This window comes from Papaver somniferum, chromosome 1 (genome assembly GCF_003573695.1).
Source record: "Papaver somniferum cultivar HN1 chromosome 1, ASM357369v1, whole genome shotgun sequence".
Lineage (NCBI taxonomy): Eukaryota > Viridiplantae > Streptophyta > Magnoliopsida > Ranunculales > Papaveraceae > Papaver > Papaver somniferum.
The window spans coordinates 79,086,470-79,105,389 of NC_039358.1; the positions used below are offsets into that span (position 1 = coordinate 79,086,470).

The 18,920-nt window shown below is 37.2% G+C and overlaps 4 protein-coding genes across 4 annotated transcripts; 2 read left to right on the plus strand and 2 right to left on the minus strand.

The window, feature by feature from the left end:
• Window positions 1–4,348: 4,348 nt before the first annotated feature.
• Window positions 4,349–10,139, plus strand: LOC113291563 (phospholipase D delta-like). Its single transcript, XM_026541088.1, has 10 exons — window positions 4,349–5,658; window positions 6,174–6,290; window positions 7,178–7,372; window positions 7,593–7,874; window positions 7,973–8,041; window positions 8,182–8,329; window positions 8,590–8,738; window positions 8,913–9,077; window positions 9,172–9,372; window positions 9,674–10,139. The coding sequence occupies exons 1-10, from the start codon at window positions 4,696–4,698 to the stop codon at window positions 9,965–9,967; spliced, it is 2,583 nt and encodes an 860-aa protein (XP_026396873.1). The 5' UTR covers window positions 4,349–4,695; the 3' UTR covers window positions 9,968–10,139.
• Window positions 10,140–10,452: 313 nt separating this feature from the next.
• LOC113291571 (pantothenate kinase 2-like) lies at window positions 10,453–13,677 on the plus strand. The gene is made up of 10 exons (XM_026541096.1): window positions 10,453–10,868; window positions 10,949–11,146; window positions 11,237–11,277; window positions 11,404–11,520; window positions 11,947–12,066; window positions 12,174–12,268; window positions 12,365–12,461; window positions 12,560–12,691; window positions 12,923–13,035; window positions 13,131–13,677. The coding sequence occupies exons 1-10, from the start codon at window positions 10,811–10,813 to the stop codon at window positions 13,264–13,266; spliced, it is 1,107 nt and encodes a 368-aa protein (XP_026396881.1). The 5' UTR covers window positions 10,453–10,810; the 3' UTR covers window positions 13,267–13,677.
• A 504-nt stretch (window positions 13,678–14,181) lies between these two features.
• LOC113291578 (plastocyanin-like) lies at window positions 14,182–14,922 on the minus strand. The gene has a single exon (XM_026541100.1). It carries the CDS (start codon window positions 14,820–14,822, stop codon window positions 14,325–14,327), a length of 498 nt encoding a protein of 165 aa, XP_026396885.1. The 5' UTR covers window positions 14,823–14,922; the 3' UTR covers window positions 14,182–14,324.
• A 1,748-nt stretch (window positions 14,923–16,670) lies between these two features.
• LOC113291585 lies at window positions 16,671–18,131 on the minus strand. The gene is made up of 4 exons (XM_026541107.1): window positions 17,823–18,131; window positions 17,639–17,733; window positions 17,289–17,534; window positions 16,671–17,157 (listed from the first exon to the last, which is right to left on the minus strand). Exons 1-4 carry the CDS (start codon window positions 17,941–17,943, stop codon window positions 16,981–16,983), a joined length of 639 nt encoding a protein of 212 aa, XP_026396892.1. The 5' UTR covers window positions 17,944–18,131; the 3' UTR covers window positions 16,671–16,980.
• Between the last annotated feature and the right edge of the window lie 789 nt (window positions 18,132–18,920).

An 18,920-nucleotide genomic window follows, 5' to 3' on the forward strand; every position in this document is an offset into this window, starting at 1 on the left:
TCAAGTTTTGTACCTTCGAAAAACAGACGATGTGGATCTATCCATATATTTTTTAGTAGATCTACGTCTTTGCAAGTATTTTAAAATTTTGTATCTTTGAAAAACAAAAATTATGGACAGATCCATACCTTTATTGGTAGACCTACGTCTTTGAAATCGTTTTCAAGCTTTTATCTTTGAAAAACAAAACATTTGACATATCCATGTTTTCTCAGTAGAGCTACATCTTCAAAATCGTTTTCAAGCTTTTATCCTCGAAAATGAAAATCTATGAATAGATCCACACACTTGTTAGTGGTTCTGCGCCTTTGGAATCATTTCCAAATTGTTTTCAATGTGCATCTTCGTCAGCGATTTCCTTATCAAACCTGCGCCTTCTTTCAAACTGCGTTGCTTGTCATTAAACTTATAAAATAGGACTGAGGTATCCAAGAGATCCGATACCTCTGGAAAAGGGGAATAATAGCCGGATAATCTTTTCTAAACCTCGGAGCCTGACTTCCATAACTCTGCTAATGAACCCCCGTGGATCCCATTTTCTTTGCATGCCCTCTACCTTTTGCAGAGGATAACAGAGATGGAGAATTTTTTAACTGCCGGATCACGAAAATTCAAACTTCCATAACTCTGTGAGTTGACCTCAAAACATTTGAATGCATAGGTATATGCGGCAACAATTTTTTAACTGCCGGATCTCAAAAATTCAAACTTCTATGAGTTTTCTAAATTAAAACATCACCATCCCAACGCAACGTGTAGTCAACAACCGCGTTATCAACTATGGGACCTAAAACATCATCTTGTCTTTGCATTTATCAACTCATTAGATTCCAACAGATTCCTCTTTACAGGTCGCCAGTATATGTATATCTACGTGCACTGTCGACATTTTTCCGAAAATACCTAAGGTGGCTGCAAAAAGTGACACGCCTTGCCCATTTTGGAATAGTTCAAATCCAGTCCAAATCAATCGTTCCAGCTTCTATTCTTCAACATTGCTAATGGGATACCAGATTAACGGGGAGTGCACTAAAATTCACACAAAACAGAGGACTTTCTAGTTGGTTTTGTATAGATTTTGATACCCTTCCAATAAATTGATACCTCCATTAGCAGCCATGCTATTCTTTAATAATAATCTTTGTGTTTGTAACAGGCAATGTCTTTTCTAAAATTATGGTGATGTAATTTACTTCTTAATCTAGTAAATCTAATTAACATTTAAATTCCAAATCGTTGAAACGACCCATAATGGAAGAGAACAATCTCAATATCTGCGTTCATTTCGTGTGCAAATCTCTCGGGCGTAACGGTCAATGACATAGCCGGACGTTTTTACATTAGGGATGCGAGCCATATACCGGCCCTTGATTCTGCCCCTTCTGTCCTCCTTATCTTTGAACCGCAAACTCAGGTTAGTGGCCGGTGTGGTAGTAACTATATTCCAAAACTAACGTTCATATCAATAATTCTATTCGTCCCACTATTTGAACCCACCGTCAAACCCACCGATGACATGGCGCTGACGTGTGCTTGACTTTCTTATATTTTGGTTGTTCTTTGATTTGCTGACGTGCATTTTAATTTTCCGGTTTTTTTCCCCAAAACAAAGGAAGTGTTTTCTTCTCCCTGTTTGTTCGTCCGAAATAAGGCTGAAAAAGAAATTCAATACAAGAATCTTCGATCAAGGGTACGCTTGTTTTCATTTGTAACTATACAAGGTTTTAGGTTATGCTATATTGCTATTACAAGACTTAATTTTTAACTTGCAATTCGGTTTCTCTAAAACCCTAGAAATCAATTGAAGAATTTTAAACAATGAAGTTGGTGATGGATCGCATTGACCTTTTGCTGGTTATGTGCTTCTGCCAAAAACAATTTGTTGTATTTCAGGGTCTCGGCTCATTTTACTGTATAAGCTATTTTTCTATGTGTTTAGTCTCTGACTGACCTGTGATGAAATGCATGCGTTTGTAAAACAAGCATATTGTCCGGGCATGTGCCTTCTCAGAGGTACTCATCATTTTGGTTTCTTCTTCATTTTTTTATGTTTCAGTTTTTAAAGGATTGGTTATGTCAGTGGTTGCTTTCACTACATCCACTTATATATTGCTTTTATCTGGTTCAGTTAGAATTGTGCGATATTGACAACTTAGTGCAACTAACTGGAGCATTCAAAGTTCCTCATGAAGGCAAAGATTCGAAGGTGAAAAGCATATTTAGTGGAATTGTCAACTGGTACATACCTTCAATCAGAAAAGGAAGCCGCTAAGCTTTCTTGGGACGGAGTGACGAACAACGAGAAACTGGGGGGTGGAATGAGAATCCCTACCCCTGCCAAAAAAAAATGCAGCTTCCATAGATTTATTTGAAGTTAGTGATTGTTGTTCTTGTAGTAGGGTGTACTCCCTTGTTTAAGGAGTTGCTAGATTTCTCCTTTTGCGCCATGGTTGTCTTGCTTTTGCTTTTGCTTTGACTGTAATAGCACTGTCTAGTGCATTATTTTTCCGTTTCCATTCAATATTATCTAAACTTTTAAGAGTCCATAAAAAAATGGTTAGAACTGTCCAGTGGCTTCATAAGTGGTTGGAATGTACAGACATATACAGATGATTTATAACTTAACATGAGAATGCATTCGTCTTTTGTTTTTCTTTTTTCTCATTCACACCCTGTTCACTGTCTATTTTTTGGAAATATGCTAACCCTTATACCGAGCACAAAACTGGGTAAGATTAATGCATTCTAAACCAAAAGCACCGGGCAACTGACGTAGAGAGGTCAATCCACTATAAGTAGTATAATTATATATGCTTATGAATATTTCCATTTAATAGAAAACAAAGATCTTTGCTTAACCAAAATGAAAACACTTAATGATGCAAAATGATGTTATCCAAAAGGAAATGAACAAAAAGAAAAGAAAAATGAAGATTAGGAATTAACATGATAATTTTCATAGTAGTACAAGTAATTGTTGTTGCTTTTATATGTCCAACCATTTTTTCGACTATTGAAATCTCATTTTCCGATTAACCATGCTCCTGTATATCTGAACTTAGTAATGCAGTCACTTTGTATGTTCTCATGCGCTTGAGTATTCCCCATAATTACTACTCCTGAGAACTTCAACATATTTCCTGCACCGAGAAGCTTTCCAACAGCTCCGTTCCTTGTAGCACCTCTGCAATAGCTGCTTCCTTAAGACAGTTGCACCAGATCAGCCCGTTGCTGCATTAGATTTACCCTTCCACCAGATCAGCCCTTGCTGCATCAGATCCACCCTTTGCAGTAGCTACAAAGTCACCCGTTTCGATGGGGCAACAACCTACCTCTTTGCATATATCGTGTTTCTCACTGGAAAGGGACCCCAAACTCCCAAGTATCGCACCTCCGGCGCTAATTCTGCTCCAAGCAGTCCTTTATCTACATGTTGTGACATAACTATTTTCATACTGTGCACGAAATATATTCTGACAAGTGCGAACAATCATGAAGAATTTGCATTTCCCATTTAGTAAAGAATAAGAAAATTCTTGGAGTACCTAAGCTACTCGAAGGCAAAAGTAGAAACCTACCACTGACTCCTATTGCGTCACATGTTAAAGAGACGCTAAATTTGGCTTTTAACGCCAATACCCAGCAGTTCATGTATTACATTAGTACATTAACATTATACATAACTACAAGATTTTGCACCCTAGGGATACTCAAACTTAATTAAAGAATTGGCAATTAAGTATGAAATTTCCCATGAGAATATAAGATGTCAAAAAATCTGCAAGTTTCAAAGTTACGAGTAGATGCATAAATATCTGGATCTATGTTAACTCCATTGATCTTAACAGTATACTTGTTTCCTCTCTTATCTGCAATCATTAAACCGGAAACCCTAAAATTAGATATGCATAGATCAATTAATGAAAAATCTGGGTACAGAATTGAGAATCATATGGAAACTAAAACTGAACTGAGAGTGACAAAAGTCGACATCAAATGAAAGTACGCAAACATGATTTCTCAACTAATAGAAATCAAATGATTTTACCGCAGTATTTTAAGAGGATCGACTAGGACTGTATGTAAGATGACACAAACCAAAGGAAGATTCACAAAAATCGACTTTAAAGTTTGAACTGACATGTTTTGGATTTTTATTTCAGACTTATTTCGGATCGAGAAAAAAACTTTCCATCGCTATGAGAGAAAAAACCTTGAAAATTAAAATGCACGTCAGCAAACCAAAGAACAACCAAAATATAAGAAATTCAAGCACATGTAAGCGCCACCTCCACGGTGGGTTTGAATGTGGGTTCAAATAGTGGGATGAATAGAATTATTGCGTTCATATCTCTCTCTCATCCCTGCAACTAGTCTGTCTGTCATCTCACCTTGAAAACCCTAACTTTTTTTTTAATTACCAAATCAAAAAACATTAATGGAAGAAGAAGTAAAACAATAAAATCTCAAACTCTCAGTAATAACTCTTCATTATTAATTTTATTACCTCTTTTGTATACAAGTTGAGAAAGAGAAAAAAAAAACCCAATTTGTCTTGCCCTTTTTGAAATTCTATCAAACAGTTGAAAACAAGCAAGCAACAACCCACTTTTTCTTGTTCTTTCCTTCACATCTACAATGCCGTCTACCCCTTTTCTGAACCCTAAATAAATATCTTCTTCTACCTGTTAATCAATGGCTTCTGTAGGAGATATTACAGCAACAGGAGGAGGAGGAGCAATGGCAGATACAACAGATGTTTCAGACCAAGTAATATTTCTACATGGTGATCTTGATTTAAAAATTGTTGAAGCTAGACGTTTACCTAACATGGATATAATGGCTGAACGTTTTCGCCGTTGTTTTAGTGCCTGTAATGCTTGTAAAAAACCATTAACTTCTGAAGAAATGAAGCATCCGCATAGAAAAAATATTACTAGTGATCCATATGTGTCGGTTTGTCTTGCTGGTGCCACTGTTGCTAGGACTAGAATTATACCTAATTCTCAAGCACCTAAATGGGAGGAGCATTTTGTTATTCCACTTGCTCATCCTGTTTCTACAGTTGAATTTCAAGTTAAAGATAATGATATGTTTGGTGCTCAACTTATTGGAATTGTTTCAATTCCTGCTCAACATATTAATTCTGGGCAGCATTTGAAGGATTGGTATCCTATAATTGGACCTTATGGGAAAACACCAAAAGAGGGGACGGCGCTTTATTTGGAAATGAAATTTACCCCTTTTGAGCAGAATTCTAGGTATAGACGGGGGATTGCATCGGATCCGGAGTATTTGGGTGTTCGGAATACTTATTTTCCTGTTAGAAGAGGTGGATCAATTCAACTCTATCAAGATGCACATGTTCCTGTTGGAATGATACCAAAAATTGAACTTGATGGTGGAAAGGCTTTTCGGTCTGGACAGTGTTGGGAAGATATCTGTCATGCTATATTAGAAGCTCATCATTTGATTTACATTGTTGGTTGGTCAATTTACCATAAGGTGAAGCTGATTAGAGAACCTACAAGGCCATTACCGCGAGGTGGGGATTTAACTCTTGGCGAGCTCCTCAAGTATAAATCACAAGAAGGTGTTCGGGTTCTGATGTTGGTTTGGGATGATAAAACTTCCCACAGTAGTTTCCTCCTTAAGACTGTAAGTAGGTCAATCACATTGCTGCAATTCTTTAGTTTTTCTTATAAAATTTGTTCAATGTAGACATTACTCTGTGGTCTTTGACAAACAGAATGATGATTTCAAAAGTGTGAAAACGTTTTTTTTCTTCTAATTATGGTAGGATAAATCATATGCCCAAATAAGTGCATATTGCAGTTACTATTTTTTGGGTATAATGTGAACGACACTCTTCTTATATATTTGACACAATTGGTTTACGGAGCCAAAATGGTTTTATTGCCTTTCATTTACTGCAATTGACATATACTGGTGCTAGATATCTATTTAAGAACTGGGCGCATTTATTTGCAGAAAGCTGTACATATTTCTTAAATATGAATCTGTAGATACTTATTTGAATTTTTTTTGATAATGTCAAAAAAATACATATGAAAATCTGCTATTAAATTTTGCTATTTTGTCATGTTTATGATGTGCTTTAAATGTTAGTGTAATCACATTTTTAATCTTATTACGGTAATCTCTTGTTGCAGACAGGAGTGATGGGTACTCATGACGAAGAAACTAGGAAATTTTTCAAGCATTCATCTGTCATTTGTATACTTTCACCTCGTTATGCTAGCAGTAAGCTTAGCATCGTCAAGCAGCAGGTAAGTTTTGGTACCATTCATTTCTTGGTCCAGTAATTCCTCTTGAACAATCTAGTTTAGGACTATCTAAACAAATTCTAGTTACTATCTCGGCCTCTGGCATATTTATATTTGTGCTCTTTCTTTAAGCGACCCTTTGGGTTAGCTTAGCAATCAGCATTGAGTCCGATGAATGATTAGCTGGCTCTTCCATTCCAGCTATTTTGATCAGAGGAAACGCATTGGCAGTGCCCCCAACCGGTTTCATTAATTTTTTCCAAGCGATTTGCTCACTGTGTTATACTGTTAGTACGAACTGTTTCCTTTACCTTGACAAATTCACTGTTGAAAATCCCTCGTATACATGGATTTACAACTGTATACGGTGATGACTCTTGGAATTATTTCGGTGAAGATTTTCTCCTCATCGTTTAGATAATTCTCGAAACTGTTTTTGTTAATAACCCATAAGAACATGGCATATCCAGGTCACACATTCAATGTTCACTTCTCTTTGGGATTTGAACAGTTAGTCCTTATTGACTCCGTGAATTCTTTAAGGATTACCTCGTTAATTACCAGAAAATAATGGAAAGAAAAGAATCGCCAAATCCGTCATGCTTAAGTATCCAGGCATTTTTACATCCCCAGACACATATTTAGCAGCGAACTATTGTCATATTATGTTCAATATCACTCCATGAGATAAATTGGTCGACATGGTATTTAAGTTGAAGGGGTTCAACTAAATCTAAAGACAATAAAGGGGAGAACTCCATCTTCCCTCTTCTTTTTTGTTATCAGAAACTTTTTCTAATCAGCTGGTAATGGAAAATAGAAAATACTAAGATTGGTTTACACTTGAATTGATATCTCAGCTTTCATTTCTTTTGCATTGTCTCATGCAGGTTGTAGGAACCCTCTTTACACACCATCAGAAGTGTATCCTGTTAGATACACAGGCCTATGGAAATAACAGAAAGATCTCAGCTTTTGTAGGAGGTCTTGATCTTTGTGATGGACGATACGATACACCAGAGCATAGACTATTTCGTGACCTCGACACCGTTTTTGATGACGATTATCACAATCCTACATTTCCCGTGCGTATTTTGTTCTATTCTTGCAGTCAATATATTGACGTTTTTTTGATTACCTTTTCAAAATGATTTCTGAGTACAACTCGTGAATGCTACGCCATGTGAGATGATTTTTCTCTGCTGTATGGTAGGAACTGGTGAAATGCCCAAGTTAAAAAAGCTGTTTCTACTAAAAAAATTTAACGGTTGTTTAGCTGAATTTGTATTTCCTGGTCCTGTATAGGCAGGAACTAAGGCTCCAAGACAACCATGGCATGACCTGCACTGCAGAATGGAAGGCCCTGCTGCATATGATATCCTCAAAAACTTTGAGCAGCGTTGGAAAAAAGCAACAAAATGGTCTGAGTTTGGACAGCGTTTTAAGAAGATACGACATCATCACGATGATGCGTTAATAAAGCTTGACCGTATCTCCTGGATACTTAGTCCTTCACCAGCTGTTCCCGAGGACGACCCTATCTTATGGGTATCCAATGAAGGAGATCCTGAAAACTGGCACGTTCAGGTAGGTTGCATAAGTTTCTTATCTTGGTGATCTATAATTTCTTTCCACACTCCTATTTGTCACAAGTGTTACCTAAGGAATTCTATAATTTTCTCCAGGTTTTTCGATCTATCGACTCTGGATCTGTGAAAGGTTTTCCTAAGAATGTTCGAGATGCTGAAGCCCAGGTTCATCTATTAACCTATATTTGTCCATTATATTGGTCAGATGAGCTCATAAACAAGAATAGTAACACATATTCAAATTATATCCCCTTTACAGATTTTTGTAAGCTTATTTATTTACCAATGTTGTTGTTGTGTTACAGAAACTTACCCTAGAGAAAAAACTTGTGATAGATTCGAGCATTCAAACAGCATACATTCAGGCAATCAGATCAGCCCAACATTTCATATATATTGAAAACCAATATTTTCTCGGATCATCATATGGGTGGCCGTCTTACAAAAATGCAGGTTTGAAGCTGCTTCACTATTATATATGTTTTGCTTCTAGAGAATCGAGGTTGAAACTGTGGCCCATATTATCATTTAAGGTCACAACTCACAACTAATAATTCCAGTGGTTTTGGAGTGTTTACCCTAACATAATTACTACTCGATGGTCTCCCACCTTCATATATCATTTATAATCTTGTATAATCTTCCGAATTATTTCATTTTGTCCCCTTGTGGCCTTATCCTGATACTCAGTTCACTGTTGTCCTTGATAAAAGGTGCCGACAATTTGATACCCATGGAGATTGCATTAAAGATTGCTAGTAAAATAAGAGCAAAGGAGAGGTTTGCAGTGTACGTTATCATACCGATGTGGCCTGAGGGAGTACCCAATACTGCCCCAGTACAAGAAATTCTATATTGGCAGGTTAGACCTCAAAGGATACTTACTTTGCGATGTATTTGAACCACCTAAATTTAACATATTCAGCATTGTTAAAATTCATTGGTTACACTTTATAGAACTTCACAAAGAAAATTATATCCTCAACACTCTAGCTGTTCGTAATTTGCTTACTTTTCTGTGGGCTATTTCGTGCAGTATCAAACGATGCAAATGATGTACGAAGTCATAGCTGCAGAGCTAAAGTGTGCGCAACTTGAGAACGCACATCCACAAGACTATTTGAATTTCTATTGTCTTGGTAATCGGGAACCACTGCCCAACGAGATCTCAGCTAATGAACCTTCTACAAATGGTGATATGGTAATTCTGAAAGCTGATTTACGTTAATGCTCAATCAACCTCATTTATACTTGTCAAAAAGTAAATTGGTTCAATGGGATCACCATCTTTTCAGGCCTCAATTGTCCAAAAATCTCGGCGATTTATGATCTATGTGCATGCTAAAGGAATGATAGTTGATGATGAGTATGTAATTATGGGATCTGCCAATATAAATGAACGATCTATGTCTGGTTCAAGAGACACGGAGATAGCAATGGGTGCATATCAGCCGCATCATGCATGGGAAGCCAAGAAGAGGCATCCCCGTGGCCAGGTTAGGAACAGTTTTTCTTGTTTTGTTTTAGTTGATTTTAGCTATCCATCTTACAGATGATGATGACACCTTATTGTTCGGGGTTTGAATAAACCCAAAATTTAAAATACTGTACCAACCAGATGCATTGGTCTGATATAGTTCAAAAATACTTATATGCATTCAGGAGTTATCAACACCGATGGAGACTTCTTCCTTTTTCTACTATTTGTAATACCCTCAATGTATCTCCATTAAATATAAACATGCTTCAATTACTTTATAAACGGATGGTATGACTAATGAGCTATGGTTTGTGCAGGTTTATGGGTATAGGATGTCATTATGGGCAGAACACCTAGGTAGGTTAGATGATTGCTTCAAGGAGCCACAAAATGTAGATTGTGTTAAGAGTGTAAACGAAATTGCCGAAGATAACTGGGCAAGGTTTGCAGCTGAGGAGGTAATGTCTCTGCAGGGACACATTCTCAAGTACCCAGTCAAGGTAGATGCTAATGGAATTGTAGGGCCGATACCTAACCAGGAAACTTTCCCAGATGTTGGTGGAAAAATTATTGGTGCTTACACCAACCTTCCAGATGCTTTAACTACTTAACAGCTCTGCTCACAATGGCTCACTCACTTTCTTGTATAAACACCAAACGCTTTATCGGTGTTTGTTGTAAAAACTTGTAACTTGTACAATTTTTTTATTTGTTTCATGTAATTTGCTGATGTGTATGTACAATGGAAATCGAATAAGAAAAAGGGGAGATTTGTTCAGTTCCTTTTGTTTTTTGTTTATTGATAAAATATTGTTAATACTAACAGGGCTTGGAACCAGTGATAACTACTTGGGCGAGTTCCTTGACCTCCAGAGTCTCACCGTAATGATGGTAAGATTTCCTGTTTGCTGTGTGCTCTTGTGAACGCTGCCAGGATGTATGATGCGTCTCTCGGAAATGGGTTATTCTCTGTGCCCTTTCTTTCAGTTGGATTATGACCTGTACACCTTTCCCTGTGTCATCATCTTCCACCAAAACATGAAAATAATAATTTTACACCTACTTTGGATCTGATTCCAAATGTTATTCCATACTCTACAGTCCACACATCAACATATATGCTATCCATTTAAAATTAGGACACTTATTTTTTTCTAAATAAAATTTAATAATATTCAAATTCACTCACTCAGTCTCCGACTCTCTTTGCTCTATCAACAAAACCAGATGCACACAGAGTAAAACACAGAGAGATAACAAAAAAATCTTCATCTTCTCCTTTCTAGTAGCTATAGTACTTGGGTTTCACAATTGCTGCAATCACCCTATCTGTTTTGTAATCAAGATATAATAAATTTCGTGTTTCCAATTTATTTATTTTTAAGTTTCTAGCTAGTTTCTTGACCTGCCGAAACCCTAACAAAATTGAGACTCAATCTAAGGAAACAAAGACAATGGCTGAAGGAAGAAGAATTCAAGAGGATGTGCCATATTTGGCTCTTGACATTGGAGGTAAGCTCTATCTCAAAATTATGGTCAACTTTTACTAAGTGTAAGTGTAATATGTATATATCTTCTGATGTGCTTGTCAGGATCACTAATCAAGCTCGTGTATTTCTCGAGAAGTGAGCAATCACCAGCAGAAGAAGATGATGCTAACTTGATAAAGGCTTTGGAAAATACAAGTCACCCTGTTCATGGCGGATGGCTTCATTTCGTAAAGTTTGAGACAAGGGAAATCAATCAATGTTTGGATTTTATCAAATTCAAGCAGCTTCATTGCCAAGTTGGTCAGCAACAAACTTATTAATTTCATTAAACACAAAGAAATATTCGAAGCCATGTATTAATTTTAATGAGGGAGTTTTCTGTGTTAACAGGAACTGATCCAGAAAACAAACAAACTGCTGCAAAAGTTAAGGTACATATTTTATGTACATAGCAACAGATTTTTATTTCAAGTAAATAAACAAACAATTTTGTTGATTTTCTGCATTTTGTTCGGGTATCAAACTTTCAAATTAAACATGTTTTTCTTGGCAAGTAGGTGACTGGGTCTGGAGCACACAAGTTTGCGGATTTGTTTATGGAAAAGATTGGTGTAACAGTTGAAAAAGAAGATGAGATGGATTGTTTAGCAGTTGGAGCAAACTTCTTGCTTAAGGTGGAATCTATGCATTTCTCCTAGTTCTTCTGTCATTGCTTAGTATGATGAATGGAACTTTAATTTAGTTCGTGTATTTTGTTTTCTGTTTTTACCAAAAACGAGCATTTTGGTTGCCTCATCTTCTGTTCACCAAAGCACTTTGTTTTCCCCCTTTAGTACGTACTCACACAATCTCATCTTTCCGATCTCTAATTTCTCAATTAGCAACTGGTATGCAGATGTGGCTCCACTAAGTGTATGGCAAGTAAATCTTAATATGTTTCTGCAGCTGTTAAACGTCAGAATTACAAACATTCATAAAGTTTTTTCTACAAGATTTGTGTCGAATTTCAATAAATTTTAGTCTTTCCGAGTATTCATTTCCATAACTAAAATTGTTATTTTGGGTATACTTCTGACTGCAAAACTGACTTGGTGAAGCAGGTATTCCAAAACGAAGCGTTTACCTTCATAGAGGGCGAAAAAGAAAGTGTTGATATTGACGAGAATGATTTGTTCCCTTATCTTCTTGTGAATATTGGTTCTGGTGTTAGCATACACAAGGTTCATTTTACCAACTATTGCTTTACCATTACGATTTCTTTTATCCAAATGACATTACGTATATCTAATACGTATCGGGTACCCCTCCCGTATTATGACCAACTTAGGTCACAGGAGATGGCACTTCTGAAGCAGTTGATGGAACTCGTATTGGTGGCATTGCTTGTTGGGGGCTCGGGAGGTTGTTGACAAAATGCAAGAGGTTGCCCTTTAACCAATTATTGCAATGATGTTGTGCTTTTTATCGAAAAGTTATATAAGTCTTGGACTTAAATCTGCCCATTGTTTTTTCTTCCAGCTTTAATGAAATTGTAGAGTTGAGTAAATACGGAAGCCTTAAAAGAATAGATTTGTTTGTTGAAGACACCTTTGGTGATCAGAAATATGTTGATAAGGTAACTATCTTATCGCGGTGTCATGGAGTATTTAGTAACTGAAAATAGTATAGAATTTTCTACTAATTAAGGCCGTATATTTACTTGGTTGGCAACAGTCGAATGCACCGCCTGATATGAATATTGGAAGTTTTGGAAAGGCAATATCTGAAAATAGAACACTTGAAGATTGCAAGGCTGAAGATATATCTTTGTCTCTGTTGGAGATGATTTCGCAAAACATTGGGCAGGTAAATTGTAGTACTCAGTTGATTACTTCATCAAAATATTTTCTTAACAAGTAAGGGAAGGCTTCACAACCATTCTTAAGCAATTCATACAACTTAACAAGGTTTATAGGAAATTATAAGTACCTAGTCTTCAAAGTGATCTAGTTTCGCATAGCTGATTCAATTTCAGTACTGAAATACGTTACAAATTTGAATATTCATTGGCTCATATGTATTTTATTAATGTGATAGATTGCCTCCTTGAATGCCCGTATATATGGAATCCAGAGGATCTTTTTTGGAGGATCTTTTATAAAGGACAATACATGTGCCCTGGAGACCCTCTCATCTTCAGTTCATTTCCAGTAAGTAGCTAGTATGTGTGACCTACAACTACAGTTTAGTTTCTTTATCATAATATATATATATTAACCTTCAGTGCATATTCCTTGTTGTTCAGAACAAATGGTGAAGCGAAAGCAATGTTTTTACAGCATGAAGGATTTGTAGGAGCGGTAGGTGCGCTCATGAGATATGAGAATAAGCATGGCCTTCTTATTAAGGATGAATCACAAAATGTGGACACTACCTTATAGAGCACATGAGCTATGAGAATAAGCATGGCCTCGTTATGATGGATGAATCACAAAATGTGGAAAGCACATTTTCGTGCCATGATCCACTTCGGAATTTTAGAGACTTAGACCACAGAGTTCCTCAGTTTGTCATGGAATCTGCCGTTTTATCGTAAGATTTATGGCAGAGATTGATTTATCTTTTTGAGTGTATAACAATAATTTGTAGTTTATGTTACTTCAGTTACACATAGAGATGCATGACAGGCAGCTACTGTAACCAGTGGCTCACTCACTTTCTAGTATAAACACGAAAGACTTTATCTGTGTTTGTTGTAAACTTGTAACTTGTACAATCTTTGTATTTGTTTCATGTAATTTGCTGATGTATGTACAATGGAATTCGAATAAGAAAAAGAGAAGATTTGTCAAGTTGCTTCTGTTTTTTTTGTTTATTGATAAAACCTCAAGTCTTGTTAATACTGACAGGGCAGTTGGAACCAGTGATAGCTAGCCTACATGGGGGAGTTCCTTAACATCCAGGGGAAGACCAATGGGTCGCATGGTAATGATCATAAAATTTCATATTTCCAGTTTGCTCTGTGCTCTTGTGAATGCTGCAAGGGCTGTATGTTGCGTCTCTCAGAAATGAGTTGTTCTCTGTACCCTTTTTTGTCTCATGGCAAGGAAGTTCTAGTCCCTCCTTCCAGTGCATCCAAATCTAGTTCTGGTGGTTCAACTTACAATTGCTTGCCTACAATTCTCTGAGCTGAAGATTCTAGTGATAGAGGTCTAGACTGAGAAAGCAGCCTCCTAAAGTGGAGTGGACACCAAAATACTACAGGAAAGGTTATACATTTCAGGTGAAGACCTGACATCTATGACCTGATCTATAACATTGTGTTCTTGTTTTCGGAATACAGTTCAATGAGACAATGATCTTGCAAGACTGATGTATTTCATAACGTAATTGCATTACTTCATCTCTTACATGATTTTACACTCACAATCTAGGCACAGAAACATGATAAGAGAAAAAAATCACTGAAACAATCCATACAAAAGTTTTTTCATATTATTTAGTTGACGGTTACTTTTCCAACCATGCCAGCACCTTGGTGAGGTGAGCAGTAGAAACTGTAAGTACCTTTCTCACTCAAGGTTACACTATAAGTTTCCCCAGGTGCGTTCAAAAGATCTTCATCACTCATGGAGATTTTGGAAGCATCAACTCCAGCAGGAATTTCATCCTCGTCGAATACAATATTGTGAGGGAAACCTGCGTTGTTCTTGAAGGTGATCTTCTCACCAGCAGCAACAGTGAAGTTGTTGGGAACAAATGCCAAACCACCATCGTCACTTCCGAGCAAGATATCGACTGCCAAAGCGTTGCTTGCGAGCAATGCGCTTGCAGCAGTTGCAGCAACAGCGATTCCAACCTCTTTGAATGATGCCCTGATACCGGCCATGGGAGCAGGAGCAACGGACACCTTGACGGTGGCTACTCTGGTGCTGGCACCAGCTTTCAAACCTGTAAATGAGGGAACGGAAACTGCGGCAGAGGTCATGGTGGCCATTTTTAGTGTAAGAGTTTTGTTGGAAAGTGTAGATGTTATCTTTTGTTGAACTCGAAAGATGCAAAGAGAGAAATATAGGATTATAAAGAAGAGGAAGGGATGGGATTTGTAATGGATCGGTGAGGGGATGAGTGACTGAGATATTGACAAATTGATTGGCTGAAAGGATGGATTGGTTTATCTAGTTTCCTTTGATTTCATTGGTTGGATATAGGATTTCTGATGACATGTCATGGATGAGGTTAATGACTGGTTAAGATTTTTTGATGATAACCGGATATAAGGCTCATACCAGGGAGGAAAAGCCAAGAAACCATAAGATATTTTGATTATAGATAGAATACGGATGTCCAAAAGAAAGTACTTTAGAATCAAGAAGTTGGTTATATGAGGTTCTGTTTTCTTTTCGCCTAGGAGGATTCTGATAATTTCTAGTAACGCATCAGATTCACTGGAATCTATGATTTGCAAATGATAGCCCATGGCCATAATCATCTAAAATTGCACCCAGGAGGAACTATGACTAAATTTGGATTGGCACACTAACACCATGTTTGTTTACTCCTGACTCATTTGATTCATCTGGATCTGAGTGAAATCACCTGACTCATCTGGATCTGAGTCGATATGTTTGTTTTGAGTCAGATCTGACTCATCTGACTCAAAAATAAGTGAGTCAGTGGTTTGGTCCCATGAGTCAGGGGTATTTTGTTACCTGACTCAAATGAGTCCGAGTCAGGGGTTATGTCTGAGTCAGAGGTCGAGTCAGATCTGACTCAAAATGGAAAACAAACGGTCTGACTGCTGACTCGGTCCGAGTCAGGGGTTGACTCAGATTCAGACGCCGAGTCAGCTGCAAGCAGAATACTAAAACTAAAATATAACCTAAATTTATTCGTACTAGATTCAATCCTGCACTTCTGCACAGATAAAAAGAGGCTTGAAGTAGCAGCATTTCCAGCTTGGTGCCCACAAGTAACACACCCCTCGTCTGAAACATGCACGCCTAGAGTATCACTAAAATTTATCAAAATAAGACGAAGCAGATAAATACTGCCATGTATGCATTCTTGGCAATTCAATTTTGCGTTACTTAGACAGAGGAATGCCAAAGGTAAAAAAAAGAATCTCGCAGAAAGTGAATAAGAAACCGTAACATCCAAATATAGAACCTGATGAAACTAAAGGAACAATGAAAAGAGGAGGTGAGATTCTACCCTCACAGAGGAATCCTGACAAAGCACTCTAAACTAACCAACTGTACATGTTGTAAGATGACTGCAGTTGGTTATCCAAGACATTTTATCGAGCTAAGCTAAGTACCAAGTCAGAAGAATCAAGCCAAAAAACCTCAGCTTTCCAATTTCAAGAAGTTCCAGTCAATCTATCTAAAGAAACACACTTTCAGACGCTTTGGATAACTCCAATCACATTGAAAAACAGGTACCATCAAAATTTTCCACAGACAACAGAACATCTAAAACCATCAGGACAGACGCAAGCAACTTCTCCGGAAATCAGGTACCAGTTATTATAATAATTTATGCATTAATGGCATTGCTTCCTCCAATATTTAGCTCATCGTGCTAACAAGAATCGCAAACTGTAGCTAAGTTGGGCAGAAATTCAAAACCGAATATAACATAAAGTACCAATCCAAGAAAAAGAAAACAAAACAGCCAAACCTAACTCTTATAATCTCCCCACATTTGCATGTCCTCGCATATTTGTAAGGTAGACACAAGTGAAAGCACAAGTATGTAGTAAATTTCAAGCAGAGAAAGCACACATGACATGAGTATAAACACCAAATAAAGAAACATAAGCAACATGAAATCCTTATCGCACTTTCACACAAGCAAGGGATACACAAAATAGCCATGTAAATGTTGATGTACACCTCTAGTTCTGAAGTTTTAACCTTTTGTACAGAAACGAACAAGAAGTACTGTAGATGGTTATACAGATCAACTATAATAAGGGAGTCAGAAAGAAATCTAGCGAAATAGTTATTTGCTGAACAATCCAGTACAACTATTAACCATGAGATCAACTAGTAATATATACAATCAGTCAATCACTGAAGCATGACTAAAAGCAGTTCTGAATGGATATTAAAACGGACTACAAATGTACACACCGTTATCGTAACAATACTTCATAAGCCAGAGAAGAAATCATCATCTGCACCATCAGCACCGTCATCACCATCCATATCCAGATACTTGAAGTTCATATCTCCATTTGGATTGAAACTCGAGCTCACATAGCACTTCATCTCATGGAACAAGTTCAAATTGTCTACAAGCTTATGGAACACATTGCATCCACAACACTGCCACAATCATTCAAAAAACAAATATTTTTTCAATAACCGATGAGAAACACCAACACAATAATATGGAACAGAAAAGCAAAGCCAAACAGAGAATGGATGTACGATGAAGGCAATTACAGCATAATTACCTGAACGAAGACTGTACCATCAGTGTAGGCATGAGGATTGATAGCACGAGTAGTACGTTGACCACAAATATTACAAGTGAAAGCTACGCGCATTCTTCGACGAGGTGATTTAGTGAAAAGAGACCAAGGGAATGTTGAGATCCTACCAGAATCAGTATCAACAGGAACCGGTGGACCTTCCATTCCAGAACCAGTTGTCCAACCACGGCAATTCGCAGCACTTAGAACCAAACCCATAGCCGCATCCTATTACACCCATATCAACAAATAATGGAAAAACCTAAAATTCTAAACTTGATAAAATAAAAATTATCAAATTAAGAACTGAATTTCAAGAATTCATTTCTCACCTTCGATAAAGGGGAAAAGGAAAGGCGATCGTTAAAAAGAGGAGTGTTATTGGAACCAGTTGAATCAGACTGAAGATCGGGTTCATTTTCATTGCCTGATCAGGAAAAATAGGAATTTCTTAAGTTAGAAAATTAAACAACAGAGGAAAATGAAAGAGAAGGGACAATCAAAAATTAGTGATACCTTTTGAAGCTACGGGGAATCGGAGAAATCGTGCCAAGAGATTTGTCTTCTTTGGGGAGAAGATGGGGAGAGTAGATGACGATGAAGAAACTACAGTTGCAGAAGCACTTAGGGTTTCCATGGTGTGTTACGATCTTTTCTCTGGTCGTTTTGGGGGACTTTCTTTGGGAGATTTTTTTTTCCCTTCCAAAGAATTTATTTTCCGGGAATACGCGCGGAATGACTCTCGTTCACAGAAAAAATCAGTAGTGTTTTGTTTGGACTTTCCGTCAGTTTCTTGTTCACAAAAAAAATATCTGAGCCCCTTCTTCATTTTTTTCTCTCATAGTCAAACGCCTAAAGGCTAAGAGTCTGCCTCAATAGTTAGTAGAAGCGGGATTGGAGGTCTAGACTAAAACATTAGTAGAAGCGGGATTGGAGGTCTACACCAAAACATAGAAGTAGAGTTTACTTCTGATGAGACAAAATAGGAGCAACACCATTACAAATTCTAGGCTAATAGGAGCAACACCATTACAAATTCTAGGCTGAAAAGAAAAAGTACGTGCCACAAGGCTAGAACTAAAAAGGAAAATGCCTTTAAAGAGAGCATTTGTTGGTTACCTTCGAACTTTCCTGTTGAAAATCGGTCAACCAAATCGTTTGCATCACTTTCCACTATGATATGAGTGAGTGAGTTGTAACTCCTATGCCTTCTCCAGAACATCCCAAATTGCTCTAATTTTCAAATACTTCTGGAGAGTAGACTTCAAACGTAATGACAACACACAAAGAAGATTTATTTGTTGAATCTCTCATCATATAACATGCATCATTAGCCAAGGAGATAACATCAAAGGCTCCATCAGTATTACATTTAATTCATCCATGGGAAGGAGTCATCAATTTTACAGCACTAATAACACTCGAGAGGGGTCTGGGAGTAATGTTGAGAACTTTACAAATTATTATAGCTCCGGCTTAGCAATAACAGCTCCAAGGTTTTTCTTCGTAGCATTAAATACAAGGTTGCTCATACTATTCCAACCAACCACATAATAGAAGCAAAAAAACTCTTATACTCCTCCGAAAATGCAGAAATGGTATCAGTCAGCCAAT

Coding starts and splice junctions, on each gene's coding strand:
- LOC113291585 (XM_026541107.1), bottom strand. CDS start 17,943: ATGGAAACCCTAAGTGCTTCTGCAACTGTAGTTTCTTCATCGTCATCT. Junction 17,535..17,638: donor CCTTTTCCCCTTTATCGAAG/GTGAGAAATGAA, acceptor TGGGTGTAATAG/GATGCGGCTATGGGTTTGGT. Junction 17,158..17,288: donor ATGGTACAGTCTTCGTTCAG/GTAATTATGCTG, acceptor TGATTGTGGCAG/TGTTGTGGATGCAATGTGTT.
- LOC113291578 (XM_026541100.1), bottom strand. CDS start 14,822: ATGGCCACCATGACCTCTGCCGCAGTTTCCGTTCCCTCATTTACAGGT.
- LOC113291563 (XM_026541088.1), top strand. CDS start 4,696: ATGGCTTCTGTAGGAGATATTACAGCAACAGGAGGAGGAGGAGCAATG. Junction 5,659..6,173: donor GTAGTTTCCTCCTTAAGACT/GTAAGTAGGTCA, acceptor CTCTTGTTGCAG/ACAGGAGTGATGGGTACTCA. Junction 9,373..9,673: donor AGAGGCATCCCCGTGGCCAG/GTTAGGAACAGT, acceptor TGGTTTGTGCAG/GTTTATGGGTATAGGATGTC.
- LOC113291571 (XM_026541096.1), top strand. CDS start 10,811: ATGGCTGAAGGAAGAAGAATTCAAGAGGATGTGCCATATTTGGCTCTT. Junction 11,521..11,946: donor GAGCAAACTTCTTGCTTAAG/GTGGAATCTATG, acceptor TTGGTGAAGCAG/GTATTCCAAAACGAAGCGTT. Junction 12,462..12,559: donor ATCAGAAATATGTTGATAAG/GTAACTATCTTA, acceptor GGTTGGCAACAG/TCGAATGCACCGCCTGATAT.